We start from the raw sequence: 16,754 nt of genomic DNA on the forward strand, positions 1-16,754 counted from the left end.
AGGCGTCCTGCGCACCCTCCCTGCCTGCCAAGGCTGATGTCACCATACGTTTGTGACTGACCAGCTGCAAATTTAGTCAGATTTTCTTTTGTGACTCCAAAGCCAGCGGACACTGTTTCAGCTACAGAAACCATGTGTGTGACATTTACGTAGAACCAACCTTTACAACCACAAAACCAGTTTTTAGAAAACTCAGCTGAGCCCTCGATCACACAGAAACACACACAAACCCCCATATTAGTGCAGCACCGATTCATTAGCACATTTAAATGTAAATAGAGGTCTCTTGCTTGATGTTTTTTTTTGTTCTGCTGTTTTGGTAACAGATAACTGTTGTCAGCAATTAACTGAGTTAAAGACATGAAAAAGACCACTGGTACATACTATTACTGCTCTGGGTGTGTGGTTACTGCTGTCCCCAGTTCAAATGCTAACTAAAAATACTTTTCATTTGGACCCAATAATCGGACTTACTTTGAAAACCATTTTTTCTGATGCTGCGGATACTTTTAACATCAACACAGACCAAAATTAGAAATACTTGTGATGAAAGTGTCGGATTTTAACGATATATCAGACAGTTAATCAGGACAAACTCTGAGTTACGGACATTCAGAATAAATCTCAAACTCAGCAAAAGTTACTGTTAATCTCTGACAAAACTTTACACAGCTGTGTGTATTTAGAGTTTTGCATCTGGAGCATCTGCGTAAGCACATCTGGTGGCCTACCGCCTGCGTTTCTGCACGATGTCGATGGGCCGGTTGACAGCACACGGTGACCCGCAGATGTTCCCATTCCTCACTTTGAAGTGGCGATCTTGGGCCGAAGGGGACAGATACATGCAGTTATTTGGTAAACTCATGTTGGCTCAGCCTCCCTCTGTGGTTCCTCACTAAGCTTCTCCTACTTTATCCAAACATGCCGCTGATCTTTTGATCTGGTGATCTCTGTCCTGCACCTCAACACCACACCGGGGTCCTCACGGCGCACAGACAGGCGTCCTGAAGCAGTCCTCGGTGGGTTTGGGCATCGTTCCTCCAGTACAAAACAAGCGCCGACCGCAGGAGAACATCAAAGTTGAGTGTTTTTAAAGCCATTTCCTCAGCGACACTCCTGATCCAGCTATGGAGAAGTAGAGCTGATGGGTCCACACACACATTGTGGAGTACAAGGCTGAGCTCCCTCCTTTCTCTGGAGACACACCCCTCCCTTCCTCTCTCCCTCCCTCCCTCCCTCCCTCCCTCCCTCCCTCCCTCCAACTCTTTATGCACATGGTCTCTCTTGCACATGGAAAAAATACATGAACTGTGTGGGTGCACGTCCAGCATGTGTGAGTCAGATAGTGACACAGGAGGGTCTACAGTTGCATCACATGTGTGGATATGTCAGTGCTGTCTGTCATAAACGGGCATATCCACCGTGCCTTGTGGCTACGTAACTGTATAGAAGTTCAGTAAACACACATTTCAACACACAACTCAGACTTATTTTTCACTCCAGAAGAGAAGGAAACTCAGCAACCTGAACACCACAGCTTGCTAATGTATCCATTGTTTGATCTATTGCTCCAACAATGTCTTCTAATTGGTTCCCAGGACTCTGACCTGGGAGTTTTGCCCCCAAAGTTTTGCCCACTGGCAGTTTTACCAACTGAGCAAATAAATGCTATTGACATCACAGCAAATATTTGTTGGTTGAGACACAGTACACATGGTCGGCAGACGCCACACCAGGCACGTCAGAAAGGTCCGACCATCTCCATCCCAAGTATCATCCAACTCTGTGACACAAAAAATCCACTTTTGTACTGCTAAATGGAACCGTAGTCCCTGTACAGATAACTGCGCTCGCAACTTGGACACGAGTGGACCGCACAAATCTACACACCATCAGTGTCCAATACATTCTGGAGCCTGTGAAAGAAATATTATGATGGACACAATAACAAGAGGTTTTATTGAATCATAAAGCTGTCCAACCTCCACTTAAGGGAAGAATCACATGAATCTTGAAGAATCTGCTTCACAGTCGTGCAAAAATGGTGTTTTTTTATTAACACTTGACAGTGGCTGGTTCTGGGTATCCCCCTACTTGGTATCCCTCACTTTCATGCTGATCTCTTCTTTATTTTGCCTTTATAAAACTAAGAGCTGTCCTATTAAAGCTCTTTCCTCCTCTGCTTCATGTTTGTGAAACACTGTAGACCTGGAAACAGATGCAGGGGAGAGGTTTACAGAGGCTGAGGTGCTTGTGAGGTCATGTGTAACCAAATCCTGCAGAAAAATGACTTCTGCGGTCCAGCTGGCTGCTGGCAGCAAGAAAACTACCGAGCGTAATGAGAATAAGCTGTGCGTGTCCGGTCTCATGGTTTTGTTTGGGAATATGCATCAACACATTTAGTAGTTACAGTATTTATTTGCCTTTTTATACTATATAGTATATATTATAACAAAGAGAAGATTTTTTTTTTTTTTTACTTTAGATAACAGAAGGACTCAAGTATTTCAACGCAAACTCAATTTCAGTGCTCACAGCTTTGGGGTATGTTAAGATTCTTATTCTGTTGCTATTAAATGTGTGTGATTCCTTAAAATCCATAGCAACGGGAACTTTTTCTCTGAAATGATGACGTAACTCGTCAGTCCCAGTGAGGACAGAGCATTCCAGAGTCCAGCTTCTGAGTCGCACTTTCCTGCTTCACTGCTACAACAGCGTCCGATCCTGCCACCTAGTGGACGAGTCCATCAAGTGACGCCCCAAAAACTGAAAGTTCAGATTTATTCTCCAGCTGCTTGTTATTAGGCAGACATTTAAACTCAAATGTGCTCAGAACTGCAACATTTCGAGAAAAAAACCCCAAACAAAGATGATTTCTGTGAGGAGAGCAACAGAAAAGCCTCTCCTTAACCCAAGCAAGTAAGCAGCTGTTAGGGATCATTTTAAAGTCTTTCTCTTTTATATCACCATAACCATCACTGGGTTGACGCAGCTCCATCCGACTTTTTTTAATTCATCAAATGTGAAATGCTGCTGATCTTCCAGCAGAGGTCCCTCTGTGGCCAAAAACTACCGAACGCTGGTGCGTGGAGCAACGCACACCGCAGTCAGGCGCCCTGGCGTCATAAACAGGCATAAAGCACAATGGAAAGCAGCAGCACGGGGCAACAACGGTGACAAGGTGGGGCTGAAATGCTTTAAAGGGGAGGGCAAATCTCCCCCACCCTACTCTTAATGTGGAAACTGATGGATGAAGCGCAATTTGAAAATATGACCTCAGCAAAGTCAAATTTTTTTGTGCTGGAATAATCGATGTGGGTTTGGGGATGGGGGCTGTGGGAGGGTGCAGGCTGCCTGTCTGTCACGAGAACTTAGAAACACACGTCTGTTGAGCGCAGTCAGGCTGTGGTGGACGCAGAACCGTTCCCAGCTCACCTGCTGGTTTATTTCACTATTGTGCTAATTTACACATCAAATGTGCCTAACTGGGTGTGGAAAGAGGGAAATGTCATTGAGACATATATCCTAGTTTCCTCTGGGCACATCTTTAACAGGGTGGTATTTGCCACTCAGCAGCGCCTCATCTTTAGCAGCACTTTGCATTTCAGAGCGCTGCTGTAATGTTGAAAGTGAAATGTGGCCGCCTCATTTGCTAGGTGTAGGATTTCAGCGGCTCAGCGTTTCACGGGCTTGTGTTATGGGAAAATGAAGACTGGTTTAGCCTCCTTAACTTAAGACAAGGCCTCCTGCGTGGCCTATGTTGCTCAAACGTTTTACGTGTTAACAGCGGCCAAAAATACAAGGATGGTGTGTTCTCAACTGCACGCTAATACCCAACCAGATGGTTAGCCTGAGGCATCCGCAAACATTGCCCAATTTGTTTCACCACTTTATAGTGAAACACCCCCTATACATGCTTCTACTCAAATACTCCATCTAATTTCTCATAGTGTGACCGTTAATAACAGATAGTAAGAAAGCAGCCATTCAGAGGCTTCAGCCAAGCAGAGTAAGAAAATAAAGGCGTCACACAAGCTGACTGCATCTGTCACGAGCCGATGAATTATGCAGAAAATTTGGGAAGCTGGGTTGAGTCCACCAACGGCAGCAGACCCCCCGAGAATTAGGGCAGGAATAAAAACATGCAGGGCGACATGGAAAACATTCTCCCTGCAGGGGCACTTTAGCCAACGGTCACATCGAGCCCGTCGCTCCACCAACAGACACCAACTCCTCGCGTGGCTTAATGCTTTCAGCAGAAACAGGAAGTCTGTGGGATGAATTTTGCCACAAACAAATTTACTGTCACTTCCTCTAAAAGGCCGCTGAGTCACGTAAGAACAAAACAGAAGGACAGCTCCAACCCATGAAGTGAGCGCCGCGCGCTGCCGTCCACGACCAGCGTAATATAACACTGCTGAACGACTTCAACCTACGCTGAGGGGGATTTCAAGTTTCATCAAGTGGCCCAGCAGCAACACTGTAAATGTAAATAGTATAATCCTTAACTTTGCTTGCCCACTATCCTGCTCTGTTATCTGAAATGGGGAGTTAAAGTTTGGTTTCTGTGTCCTACTGGTCATTAGCTGAAACCATCTGTACACAGTTATGTGGATTTGCTCTGTAAACACGCAGATTTCACAGTGTAGCAACATACCCCGAGCAAGAATGCCTCCGACCATGTCCAAAACTACTTGGTGGCCCCTTTCTCGCCGACCTGAGGTCTTTGTTCATCGTTCTTTGTGCGCAAAAATAAAAATAGAGTTCAAGACAAAATGCAGAAAGACATGAAAGCCGAGCTTGTCATTTAGACTCCTGCGGTTCAAAAATCAGTCAGTTCTGTTGGTCCGACGACCAGCAATGTGCTGGATCCAAACACGGGAGGTCTCGATTCAGCCGAAGAGGACAGATCATAATACAGTCTTCGGAGTCCTTTCGCTGGAGCCGGGGCAAGCCCCAAAAAGGCTATCTGGCGTGTGATATTTATATAGTTCTCCACAAGGGAAGAGACATAAAGAGAGCTGTTCTAACAGGAATCAGCTGCAGAGGAATTTTGGTTCTCGTTTCTCTTCTTGCAATAATTTGTTGCTAGCACAACAAACATGATGTCATCGATTCCATTCCTGAATGGGTCTTTGTTGCACATATCCATAGGACAGAATCAGCCTGGTATCTCTGTCTGTCACTCGGTCGGTTGTGCACAAAAGGGGAAGGGTTCAGCTATTGTTGAGAGTAACACTGTATGGCAGCTTCCTCCCCGTGTGAAGTTGCAGAACATCCTAAATTACAATGTGGGCAAATTCACAAGTTCTAAACAAGTCTTTGCAGAGGGTGTCGTCTTCTTTCTCATCTGCGGAGACAAATCTTCACCAAAGTTACCAAAATATTCTCTCATGGCAAGAGTCGTTTGTCTTCTGAACTTTCCACAGTCGAAACAGTCAGAGCCTCTTTGTTGTAGCCCAACATGTCAAAGACATCTGACTCCGGTGAACGGCTGACAAGTGTTTTTGTCTCTGCTGGCTTAACATAGCCTTTAGTGACACGTGACCTCCACGGACCACCTGACCAGATACCATCCTGCAGCTACCCTGCAGCTACATTACTAGTGAGGGTGTATTGTTAGAATTGGTGCTAGACAGCGTGGCAACATGGGGCATAACACTGTTTGCAGGACAATGCACAACACAATCACAATTATATAATGTGTAACTATGAACAGATGGTAATAGGACAGCCATCGATAATCAGATTCTGAGAGGTCTAAATGCTCGACCCATCCATTAGTTAACATTCCATGCACAAAGGCAGAGACCAGGAGTCACGCCAGGGGCTCCGATGTTATCCAATTGATTTATACGCCACCTTCACTGAAGAAAAGATGTAAATTGATATAACTTGTGTAATAAACGTGAAATGGTAATTCGTTGCCCTTGCTTTTTGTGTTATATTGCCACCTTGTGGTCACAGCGAGGTACTGAAGGATTACACTTTTATGTTGTCTATTGCCAACACTGTATCCACAGCTTGTCTAGATACATTATCTTGGCAAGTATTTATATTCATCAATTTACACCATTTAATAAAAGAACAGATTGTAAATTATAACACACTGAAATTATTATACATATGTTTTCACTTTTTGATTCAGTACAAACAGGAGTCGTGGAGCTGAAAATGACAACTACTGGCTCAGTGAGAGGAGTAATAGAAGAGTGTGAAGATAAATTTCACAACCTCTCAACATTCATTAACTTTTCACACATTATGGTCTAGAAACATGGTGTTATTAACATTTCACCCTGCAGAAAATGGCAGGTAAGATCTGAAAAATATCAGTTCTAGCACTAATTTAATCTCACACCTTTACACACACCTCTAATATCTTAAAATAAAGCTGATATTTTTTTTTGTGTGACTGTATTTACCTGATTTATGGGACAATATTCTACAGCCTGATAGATTCCTGTGTGTCACAGATATTTAATTACCCGATTGCACATTCAAACACACCTAATTAGTGTGCTAATCTTTAAACTCTGTCAGATCAGTGGAGCTTTTCTCCCAGAGTTTAATCAAACCTGTGTTAGCTGCTATACAAACTAATTAAATGGCCAAAGAAACAGGGTTATTCACTATGAGGTGGTCAGAATGAAAATGGCATGTGGCGTTAGGTTAGTGTAATAATATCCTTTAATTTTCCAAAAGATTACGGTTATTTTTAAACTGTGATCTTTAGTATTGGAAACTTAGAGGCGGATTAAATTGAAACCACCCAACGGCCAGCCGCCACAGCTGGAGGTCTTGTCACTTTTATGACAAAGGAACATTAAACAAAGTAACGGTACCTGGGTGTGTGGGCCAAGGTGAAGCGTCGCTGCAGCGCAATACTACGGTTCATCAGGAGTTTGCGGAACAGCAAAGGAGAATGGCGAGGAGAGCTTCGAGGAGAGCCGCAGGGGGACATTCTTGGTGATCCACAGGGCGAACGAGATGTCTGAGGCTTCAGCTGGAAGGCTGGAGGGTTGCACACTGGGAAGCAACCAGCCTCCCCACTGGTTTGTTGGGGAGGCTCACTCATGGCGCTCTTTCCTGCAGCCTTTTGGGTCCACAGACGTTGTCCTGTTTCTCCATCTCAACACAGCAGTTGTCTCTCAGAGGAAATCCACAGGTGTCTTGTATCCGGTGGTCTTATTCATAGAGATTTCCTTCCTTTTAATTCTTGGAGGACAGATACAAACTGGACGGTGGCTGTGGTTCAGCTGGTGAATGACCCTCCCTCTCCAGCGGGCTTTGTTTACACAGCTCGGAGCCCTGGCTAAATATGGCCAGGCTTGAATTATAGTGCTGTTAGTTCACACCACTGGTGAACTATCACTATGTTAATGCGGGAGTAAACCTGGAGCTCTCAAGCACACAAGTTTACATCTCTTTCATTCCTTCACCGCATGTTATCCAGTTACATTTGCCAGGAGGCAAAAGCCAAGCCTGCTCTGAGAAGTGCAGACAGGGGAGACGTTACTGTGCTGGTGCGGGAGGGGGGGGGGGGGCTCTGCTGATTAAAACAGAGCCTTGTCAAGATAATGCAACAGTAAAATTGTCACTTGAGTGGTTTGCTGTAGCTACACAGTGCTGCTTCCCACTGGGACTGACTGAAAAACTGGATAACAGGATTACTGAAATTGATCTGCTTGTGTTTAAATATTAAGGCATATTCCCTATAGTGTTCCACAAATTCCACGATTACTCTGCTTTACACGTTGTTTATCAGGTCACAAGACAGCTCCACAGGTTCCCACTGTCTTTATTGTCCAGGATGCCGACAGCAGCTGTGTGCAGTAGGTGGCGCAATGGGAAATTTTTTAGTCTCAGGTGAGCAACTTTTTTACAAGATTTTTTCATAAATAAATGCTTTCAGTAGGATTTCAATAAGGCATCATTCAAACAGCGGAAAGGCTTCTTTTTAGCCTCCACTGTGAATCTCAGCTGTGCAATTATCACAGACCTCATATCAACTGAAGTGTTAGAATGACTAAAACGAGCGCTAAAATCTGAATTGCGCCTCTGTTCTCTCTCCTTTGTCCACGTGCACGCCCTGATTTAACAAGAGCTAATGCTGAAACTGTCAAATCTTTGTTATTGATAGTCCTGCTCCATGCCTGACTAAGCAACCTTAAGAGCGAAACATGAATTATTCTGGACAGCACAGGACCAGGCAAGAATAACTGGCAATTCATGTTTTGGAAAAGCTTGATAGATGAAGGAAAACTCACAAAAGCTACATTACTGCCTCCATCTTCACATTTTGTTAAGTTCGAGAGTGGATCAAATGCAAATGATGATGTATTCAATCTGCCTTTAACCACGTCCAAGTATGCGCAGGCACAAAAGTCTCTTTGTTTGCTAAACAGCGTGCCTGTGGAAGATTGATTGGGATTTATTGCTCTGCAAAGTCCACTTTTCCCACAACTGAACAAATTTTAATTTGCTGGGGAGGAGGTGGAATACTGAATGGATTAGGAGCGTTGCTGTGCCCAGACTCGGGTATCTGACGGAGGCTGGTTTGTATAAGCATCCTTGTTAGGAGTTTCTCCCTCTCTACACACCTGCAAGTCATCTCCGGACAACCATCTTCACCTGCCTCCTGATTTAGGACCGGTCCACGCTTCCAATTCGCCGTTTATCCCTCAGCGGTAACAGCTTGTAACTCGTGTGCTTGGTAGCCCCTTTTCTCGTACCTTCTGCTCACTCTGCCTGTTCTCGCTGTGCAGTTTTCAACTGTGCCACCTGATCCTACCCTTCTCGCCCACCCTGCTTCGAACCTCGCTGTGGGCTTTTTCTATTTTTGTGAATTGCTGGCTTTACACTGCTAACCTTCAGGAAACAAGCTAAACCCGATTCAGCAGTTGGGGATCAGTTTGTGTCTGCAGACCTTAACAACACTGAGAGCAACCTTTAAACACATGTTCCTGTCATTTATAAATCAGAGCACTTCATTTAATAAAGTTCTTTATCACTTTGGTAAAGCTTTGGTGCAGCCAGCCTAATACTATTAAACAGGTTGGTGGGGGTCCAATAACAAAAACACAGCTGTTGTATGACATGTTACTAAATGTGAACTGCAGATGGTGTCTATGCCTAGACGTGGACAAGCTCTCACACACACACACACACACACACACACACACACACACACACATACAGCAATATCAAGATGTGAGGACCAGGCAAAATGTCCCTCCCCAAGAATGCCCACATGGAATGTGGTGAATAGTTCATCCAAGGTGAGCGTAAACAGCCAACGTCCAGCATTCCCGCTGTATTTAAAGTGAGTGGGAGAACAGAAAACATAAAGACTGCGGATGGCGTGGGCACATCAATCAAACGTTTGCCATTATGAGTCAATAAGAAGGAAAAACTGGAGCTGAACCTTGGGCTTTTTTCTGAATGTGACTAATGTTGAGAAGCGTGGAAGTATTTATTCCACTGACTCATGCATAACCTTCTTCCTGCCACCTCCGACGATAAATCAGGTAAACTTCCAAAGAAGCTGGAGATTTTTTTTTTTCCTCCCTCTCATCGACCCTCGTCTGACGCTCATTAAAATACATATATTTCCAAACACACAAAAAACCTCACAATGCACAAAAAAACCCCCACTGGATTAATGTCAAAAAAACAAAAACTTTAACCTCCAGTTTCTGTTGACGAGTCTGCAGATGCACAATTATTGCAAATGTAAAATCCAATGCAAAGGAAGGAGTGAACGATAACAAATGAGGTTACAGTGTGAAGACAGGCACAGAATGGTGTGGTAAGCCACTCCAGATGGAATCTTTGCATCCCAGCCAGCCCCAGCAGAAGAGGAGCCAGGGACATGAAGAGGCTCGTTCTGGATGGGAGCCAGAGTCTCATGTTGTCGTAGCTCACGGAGGTTTCAACACAATCCTGCTCAGCAAACGACCACAAACGTCATACGGCGGTTTGATCGAGCCAGAGTTAACAGGATGGATGTTAGCAGGGTTTATTCCACCACTTCAAGATTACAAGGAATTGGGCCCTTCAGAAGTGAGTCACTAGTTCTTCTGATACCAACGTCTTTTTAGGTCGGTGGCACTTTCAAACGCAAAGTAGTTGCCATTAAAAACAAAGGTATTCTGCCTCGATCTCATACGATGATTACAGAGGCAGAAGTTCACACGGAGTCGCAGAACAAACGTTTCTGTGCATCTTAACAGCATCAGTCAATTTGGGGTTAAGTGAGCTGACTCTGGAGACAGAGCTATCATGTCAGTATCAGATAAAGCTATCGGTCGGAGTCGGCATCACCAAGGCGACCGGGTGCTCATCGAAGACAGCAGTGTGTTGTTACTCATCTAGGATGTGACCTTCATGTGCCTGGACGCGCTCTCACATTTTAGCGGGGGGAGGAGAGACCTTACTTTTTTACATGTAACTGATGACTTTTTACCCCCCCCCCCCCCCCCCCCCCCCCCCCATCCCCCACTGTTCATTCCATTTGCCTTTGTGGTAAACAACTGAACAGACATTTCTTTAAATGTGAGAGTGATATTCTGTGAACATTCCTGATGAGCACGTGGCCCCCTGTGGGGTAATCAGCATAACCAGTGTGTGACTGGTAAATGTGCAACAGGGTTAATTAAATAACAAAGACTATGGTACGGCACAAACTCTAGGCCACAGACGTTCCAGCCCACCAGAGATGATTAAAATGGGTTTGGAATGATCCAAACTGTTTCATGTCACATCTGTTCATGCTGCTATTATCACTGGCTTTCTGGTTAATAAATACTGACCTGTCCCCTCTCTTACATCCCTCACATTTAGCTCGAAACACCTCCATATTTTCCCCTCACAAGCATTACGGCGCCATTTTTCGGATGCCCTGCATGTCCCGGGGGAGACTGGCACACTTAGCTCTGATGTAAATGAGACTGGCAGGAGGAAACTTGCATGCTCGGGTAAATATCATGTTCATTACAATAAAAAGTGCCCACGGGTTCCTCTAACACAGACCACAGCAGCCTGTGGGGATGTAGACTCACTATAGAACAGGTAATGGAACAGAAATGACAGGGTGACCAAATCTAAACATTATAAGAAGAGATTTAAACCACTGTCTTTTTCTGGGTGAAGCGACAGATGTGATTGGAAATGCAAATGAGCTCTGAGCTAGAATCTGGAGCTATGCACCAAAAGGATGCATTTTTGTTTGCACATTAAATTGATTAAAATAAACCTGGACCGCTACTTGGCTAACATTACATGGATTTGACATGATCAGAGACACTGTAGTTACCCTTCCAACACCAACATTTCCCAACAGTTTTGAATTCACAAAAAAGAGAAAAGATTTGATGTAACATAACCCGACACACCAGTGTTCAATCGACCACAGAGAGGAGGAAGTGGTACAAGAGTAGAGGGTAGTGACAGAAATGGCCAACTCGGGAAAAAGGGTTCTTCATATGCAAAGCCGTTCTGCAGTGGAACACAACTGAGCACTCTGATCTGTCATGGAAGCTTCTCTGAGGGACGACAGATGGCACGTCATTAATGACAGGGAGGGAACAACGACTTGCAGCACTGGTGCTCAAACGTAAGAGGAACATTGAGGGGAAAAATGGATTTTCCATCAGCAGTCTCTAAACAGTTGGACTCAAAATGATATCTGTGGCCCTCAGACAAATAAACTGCTCAAACCAATCAAATCCACAACTTTTACTTCTGTGCATTTCAGTCGTTGCAAACGGAACGCAGAAGGCAACTGTTTGCATTGCTTCCTTGCAAATGGAGTTTAAATGTAAACATAAACCTCTTTCTGTGTTGGTGCTGGCTAATTGGCACAGAAGTGCCCTTCCCACCAACAAGCAGATCTGCGGAATCGTTATAAATCAGAGACATTAAGTGTTTTGCCTCATTGTTCGCCTGTGGCAAGAATATGCTGTCTTTGCTTCTTCTGCTGCAGCTAATATATCGTTATCGTCTCTTTATGGGCGCTTACAAGGGGGAGCGTTGGGCTGTGTGCAAAAATCAGTAGAAAAGACAAAACAGCCTCCCAATCAGCTCGATCTCACTCAACAGCTGATGTGGGTAACGGGCCAGATGTTGTGTTGTTTGTTTTCTGCATCCAAATACATCCGACAGGCCATCTACACCCAGCTAATTAATGCTGGATGCAGCATACAGTGTTGTGGTGTCATGGACAATTACAAGATGAGAAAAGTGTCCCCAAGGCTGCCAGTTTGAATCCCTGGCCAGATGGCACAAAAATCTGCAAAACATTGGTTTTATCAGAAGATTTTCTAAATGAAGTAAACATAAGTGCCAAAGGACATGTATGTCACAAAGCTACATTTGCAGCCACAGACAGAAAAAGAGCCCCAAACCTTAATAATGGAGCTTCTAAGAACAACCAGGATGCTAAATGTGGGGCCTTCTGTGATCCATCAGTTTTAAATAATGAACATGCCGACAGTATCGTTGTTGGGAATCTAGTGATCCAGTGTTAAAGAAAACTGGTCCAATGAAGAATCCATAACAATTTGTAGCAGAGGAAGAGAATTTAATTCACGGGGGGCTTTTGTTCCTTGACGGTCTGGAAATGTCAACAGTAGTTGCTCTATTTTTAAGTAATGTAAATATTTTCTCTGGAACAATTCAGCAGCGACTGGAAACTGTGACCGGTTTGATGGTGTCAACACTCCTGAGGCTGATCGTGACTGACGTCTTAATCTGCAGTAGATATCGACGCGATCGTCTGGACCCAGCATCCACATCAACATCATCTGGGTATTTTTATGTTGCAAGGTGTGTTTTGATGTCATAACATAATTTTCAGAGCTTTTTCATGGTGTAACACCCCAATGATCATAAGACAATGCAAGCAAAGACAAAACATGGGCTCAAAAGAACCCTGAACGCCTCTTTGGTGCGAATTAATGAAGCCGAAGCTGTTTTCAAAGCACGGCCGGCCTGTTTTAGCCGAGGTTGTCTAGAAAATACATCAACATTCAAGTCTCAGCCTTTCTAAACTCGTTTGAGATGGATGTTCTCTTTCACACCCCAGTATTGTTTCTAATCAAAACTTTGGTAGCAAAAACAGCTCTGGAATAATGGGGAATGAGCCAATACATGATTACAGCGCTTTCATTAGGTTTCCCTGAAGAAGCTGCTTCTCTGTAATTGCATTTTGGCAACAAAATACAGCGAGTGACACACCTTGACCTTTGAAGTCGTTCCAATGCATTTGTGCCATTTCAAGCAAGTGAATATGGACTCACCGAAATAACAGATAACAGGGATTAAAAGAGAGCGCAGCAATGAGGGGTGCACACGCTCCACTTCTGCAGCTGGATAGCCCCACACATCTGCACACTGTCCTTGAAAACAAGATTCAGCTACAGCTCTGATGGAGTCGTTATACAAACCTGATAGTTGTTGGCTCCAGGATATTCATATTAGATGTATATCACCTACTAGACCAGGGAAAAATATTACTAAATGACACAAAATATAAATAAACAGAAGAATTCAAATGTCCTGGAAACACAAAGGCAGCACAGTCCCTTGGCCCTGTTTGATTCCACAGTTAATTTTCTCCCATGTTCCCGGCCATTGTTTCTGTTACATAACGGCTCATACGTGGGTCAGTGCACTGAAAAACGACCATGTCATTTTCTCCTGCCCAGAACAACCCCAGCTCATGGTTTTGTGTCTTTTGTTGATACATATGCTCTCCTCTTCACATACCTAGTGGGTCCTTTATACCAAGATCCACAGAAAATAGGTGGGTTCCATAGCAACAGATGCATTTTTTTTGGTACTATCTCCGTGAAGTGGTGTGAAAGCAGGTTGTTCCCGATTCAAGTTGACAATCGGTCAAGATGACGGTTGTTTTTCTCACAAGATCCATGCAATGAGTCCCAGAGGTGACGGCTCTGACTCTCAGCTTAATTAGAACTCACTGTGATTCTACACAAAGCACAATTTGGATTAAATATCACAACCACAAACAAGTAATTGCTTCATTGCCACCTGGTTTCTTGGCTTTGACATGACTTAGACACAAGCACGGAATTCCCAAGAGCCCCATCAGGATGGACAGGTGGATGCATGGATGAATGGATGTTTGACACCCACATCAACTTTACAAATGTTAAATCAAATCCGTGTGAGAAAAACAGGGACCTTTGGGAAATTGGACATCTAAAATCCACCTTACATACATGTGTAGATGCAGATGTTTTGGGGTTAATCTGCCAATCAGACACACAGAGGTCCCAAAGAATGGGGATGATATTACTTCTTGTATCATAACATTACGCTAGCTTTGATAAAAATGGGTTTGATACGCTTCTTTCTGTCTCTAAGACTGCCAACCACTCTTATAAGTGATGAATGTATTCAGTAAGGACTGTGTAATTACTAAGTAAGATTAAATAGCTGTTTACTTTGAAAACAATTACTATAAATATAAGATAAACAACAAAAAAATACATGAAGTTGGAAATCGTTGTGTCATTGTTCTGTAATTGCCTGTTTCCAAACAATTGCAATAAGAGATAATTGCATTAAATCTCCAATGTTCCCAGAATGCAATATGAAAGCCTCCATTAAAGGTTGCACCTCTTTTCCCTCACCTGCGTAGCGAGTCTCCAACAGGACAAAGATGAAGCCACAGGAATCCAATCTACCACAAAGCAGTGATGAATGAAATTGTTCCCAAAGATATTAGGTTATTGCACGAAGATATATGGAGCGTCACAAAACCATTATTCTGCCATCTCAATGCTTAATCAACGTCAGCTAAAGGCATTTTGCTAACAACAACTGTCTGTTTAGGACAACCATTTTAACTGTCCTTTTGTCTTCCCATTACCCATTTTGTCTGTCAGGCTAAATAAACCAATTTGTTTTGATCAACAGCATAGACGTTGCTGACGAGTTGAAAAGAACGACCGATCCTATCGGGAGAACATCCGCAGCTGTTGCCAGAGCCGGAGCACCACGCCAATATTTGATCCCAACTAACTCAAGTGTCATTACTTATTTTACAAGTGTGATTTCACTTTCCGGATGCTTGGTCATTATGGTGAAATATCTGCATCAACCGACGACTAAAAGCTACCAAACTAAACACTAAGGGGGGTTATAGCATCTCATTATGGCCCCTGAGTGCATTTATAAGCCATTAGGCAAAATCCATTTATCGAATTATCATAGACCAATAGTCTAACTGAAATCTCACCATCACGTACAGATGTGGTTTAAAGACAAAGCCCAGTGCAGCGTAGACGCCCCATTATGACCAGGTTATAAAGTTCCTTTATTTTTTCTTTAACTACTGGTTCATCAGCTTGGTCCATAAATGCGTATTTCATTAAAAAACAGTTGACTGACTCTAAAATGAAACATTAGTAAATACTCTAAGATGCTAATTGTTTGACTGCTTAACTAGAAAAATGTAGACAAAGAATGACAAATATCTTTTTTTGGAAAATACTCTCATCCAGTGCACATCGTAAAGGAATAATCTGGATTTATTCAGTGGTTCTGGTCGGGTTCTGCAGATTTTAGGAAGAACTGACTGCAGAACTCCAGAATGAGGAGGCAAAAGTGACAAACAGAACCAACAATTTCATGACTGAATTCTTCAAAAAATGTGTTCAAATATCAGCTAATGAGGCCGTGATTAAATATTTTACCAGCCAATGACATTCAACTACTCATGATAGAGGGGTTTTGCCCAATTATTATTTATATTTAATTTATATTACCAGTCAACAGTAACTGCACAAATGATCGACCTGATGCTGAAAGTGTCCAAAGTTATTTATGAATGTGCACCGAAATTAGCTTCGTACTGCTTAGTAACTGCGTCCTTCCACGGTTTTAATTTACGCACGAACTCGGTTAAAGCCGTGTGGAGACGCCTGAGAGGGGGCAAAGTTACCGTTTCACGGAGGAAGGCCAGGACATGCGGGGCTTTTTCAGCCCGGGTCGGAGTTTCTCCAGCGTCCGGTTGCGGCACAGGTAGCGCTCGTTGTCCGAGTTGAAGCGCTGCTTGATCCGAATGTGCGTCCTGGGCTGCCGCCACAGGTGTTTGGGCGGCTTGGCGAGTCCCGCTCCTTCTCTGCTCAGCCCGCCGCACTCCATCTTCTGACTTTATTTAACCTCTGTTGTTGTCGTCGTCGTCGTTGTTGTTGTTGTTTGAATTAAAGCGGAAAAACGACACAGAGCGTCTGAGAGTGTGAGGAGGAAACCCCGTCACTGAGACTCGCGCGACGTCGTGCTGCGCTGCTGTCCACGAGCTCAAGTGCTGAAACCTGAACCCTCCCTCTCTCTTTCTCAGTCTCTCTCTCTCTGTCTCGCGCTCTCTTTCTCAGTGTCTCTCTCTCTCTTTCTCAGTGTCTCTCTCTCTCTGTCTCGCGCTCTCTTCCTTGCCCACGCAGTCTAATCGTCTGTTTCTTCCCTTTCCCACTGTAAGGTCTCCTTCCTTCTTCCAATAACATACATAAATCACAGGCCAGTAGTACAACATGCAACATTCTAATTTAAAGGTCCACCACCGGTAGGAGACCCCCGGGAAGACCCAGGACACGTTGGAGAGACTATGTCTCTCGACTGGTCTGGGAACGCCTGGGGATGAGCTGGAAGAAGTAGCTGGGGAGAGGGAAGTCTGGGCTTCTCTTCTTAGGCTGCTGCCCCCGCGACCCGACCCTGGATAAGCGGTA

At 44.0% G+C, this 16,754-nt stretch overlaps 1 protein-coding gene across 11 annotated transcripts in view; it reads right to left on the reverse strand.

Annotated features, from left to right (window-relative positions):
• The window catches only part of pde4cb (phosphodiesterase 4C, cAMP-specific b), a 42,236-nt gene that overhangs the window by 14,881 nt on the left and 10,601 nt on the right, over positions 1-16,754 (reverse strand). For 2 of the 11 annotated variants that reach the window (XM_029828623.1, XM_029828622.1), the window contains exon 1: positions 732-1,204. The exons of 3 other annotated variants lie outside the window; for them this stretch is intronic. In XM_029828623.1, coding sequence (XP_029684483.1) covers positions 732-865 — 134 coding nt within the window. In that variant the 5' untranslated portion in view covers positions 866-1,204. Of the gene's footprint in view, positions 1-731; positions 1,205-4,657; positions 5,966-6,845; positions 7,514-15,973; positions 16,636-16,754 lie in introns of those variants that run through there. 6 more of the 11 variants (XM_029828620.1, XM_011615060.2, XM_011615061.2 and 3 more) reach the window with 6 other exon arrangements.

The sequence above is a fragment of the Takifugu rubripes genome, chromosome 20 (genome assembly GCF_901000725.2).
Source record: "Takifugu rubripes chromosome 20, fTakRub1.2, whole genome shotgun sequence".
In the NCBI taxonomy this organism is placed as follows: Eukaryota; Metazoa; Chordata; class Actinopteri; order Tetraodontiformes; family Tetraodontidae; genus Takifugu; species Takifugu rubripes.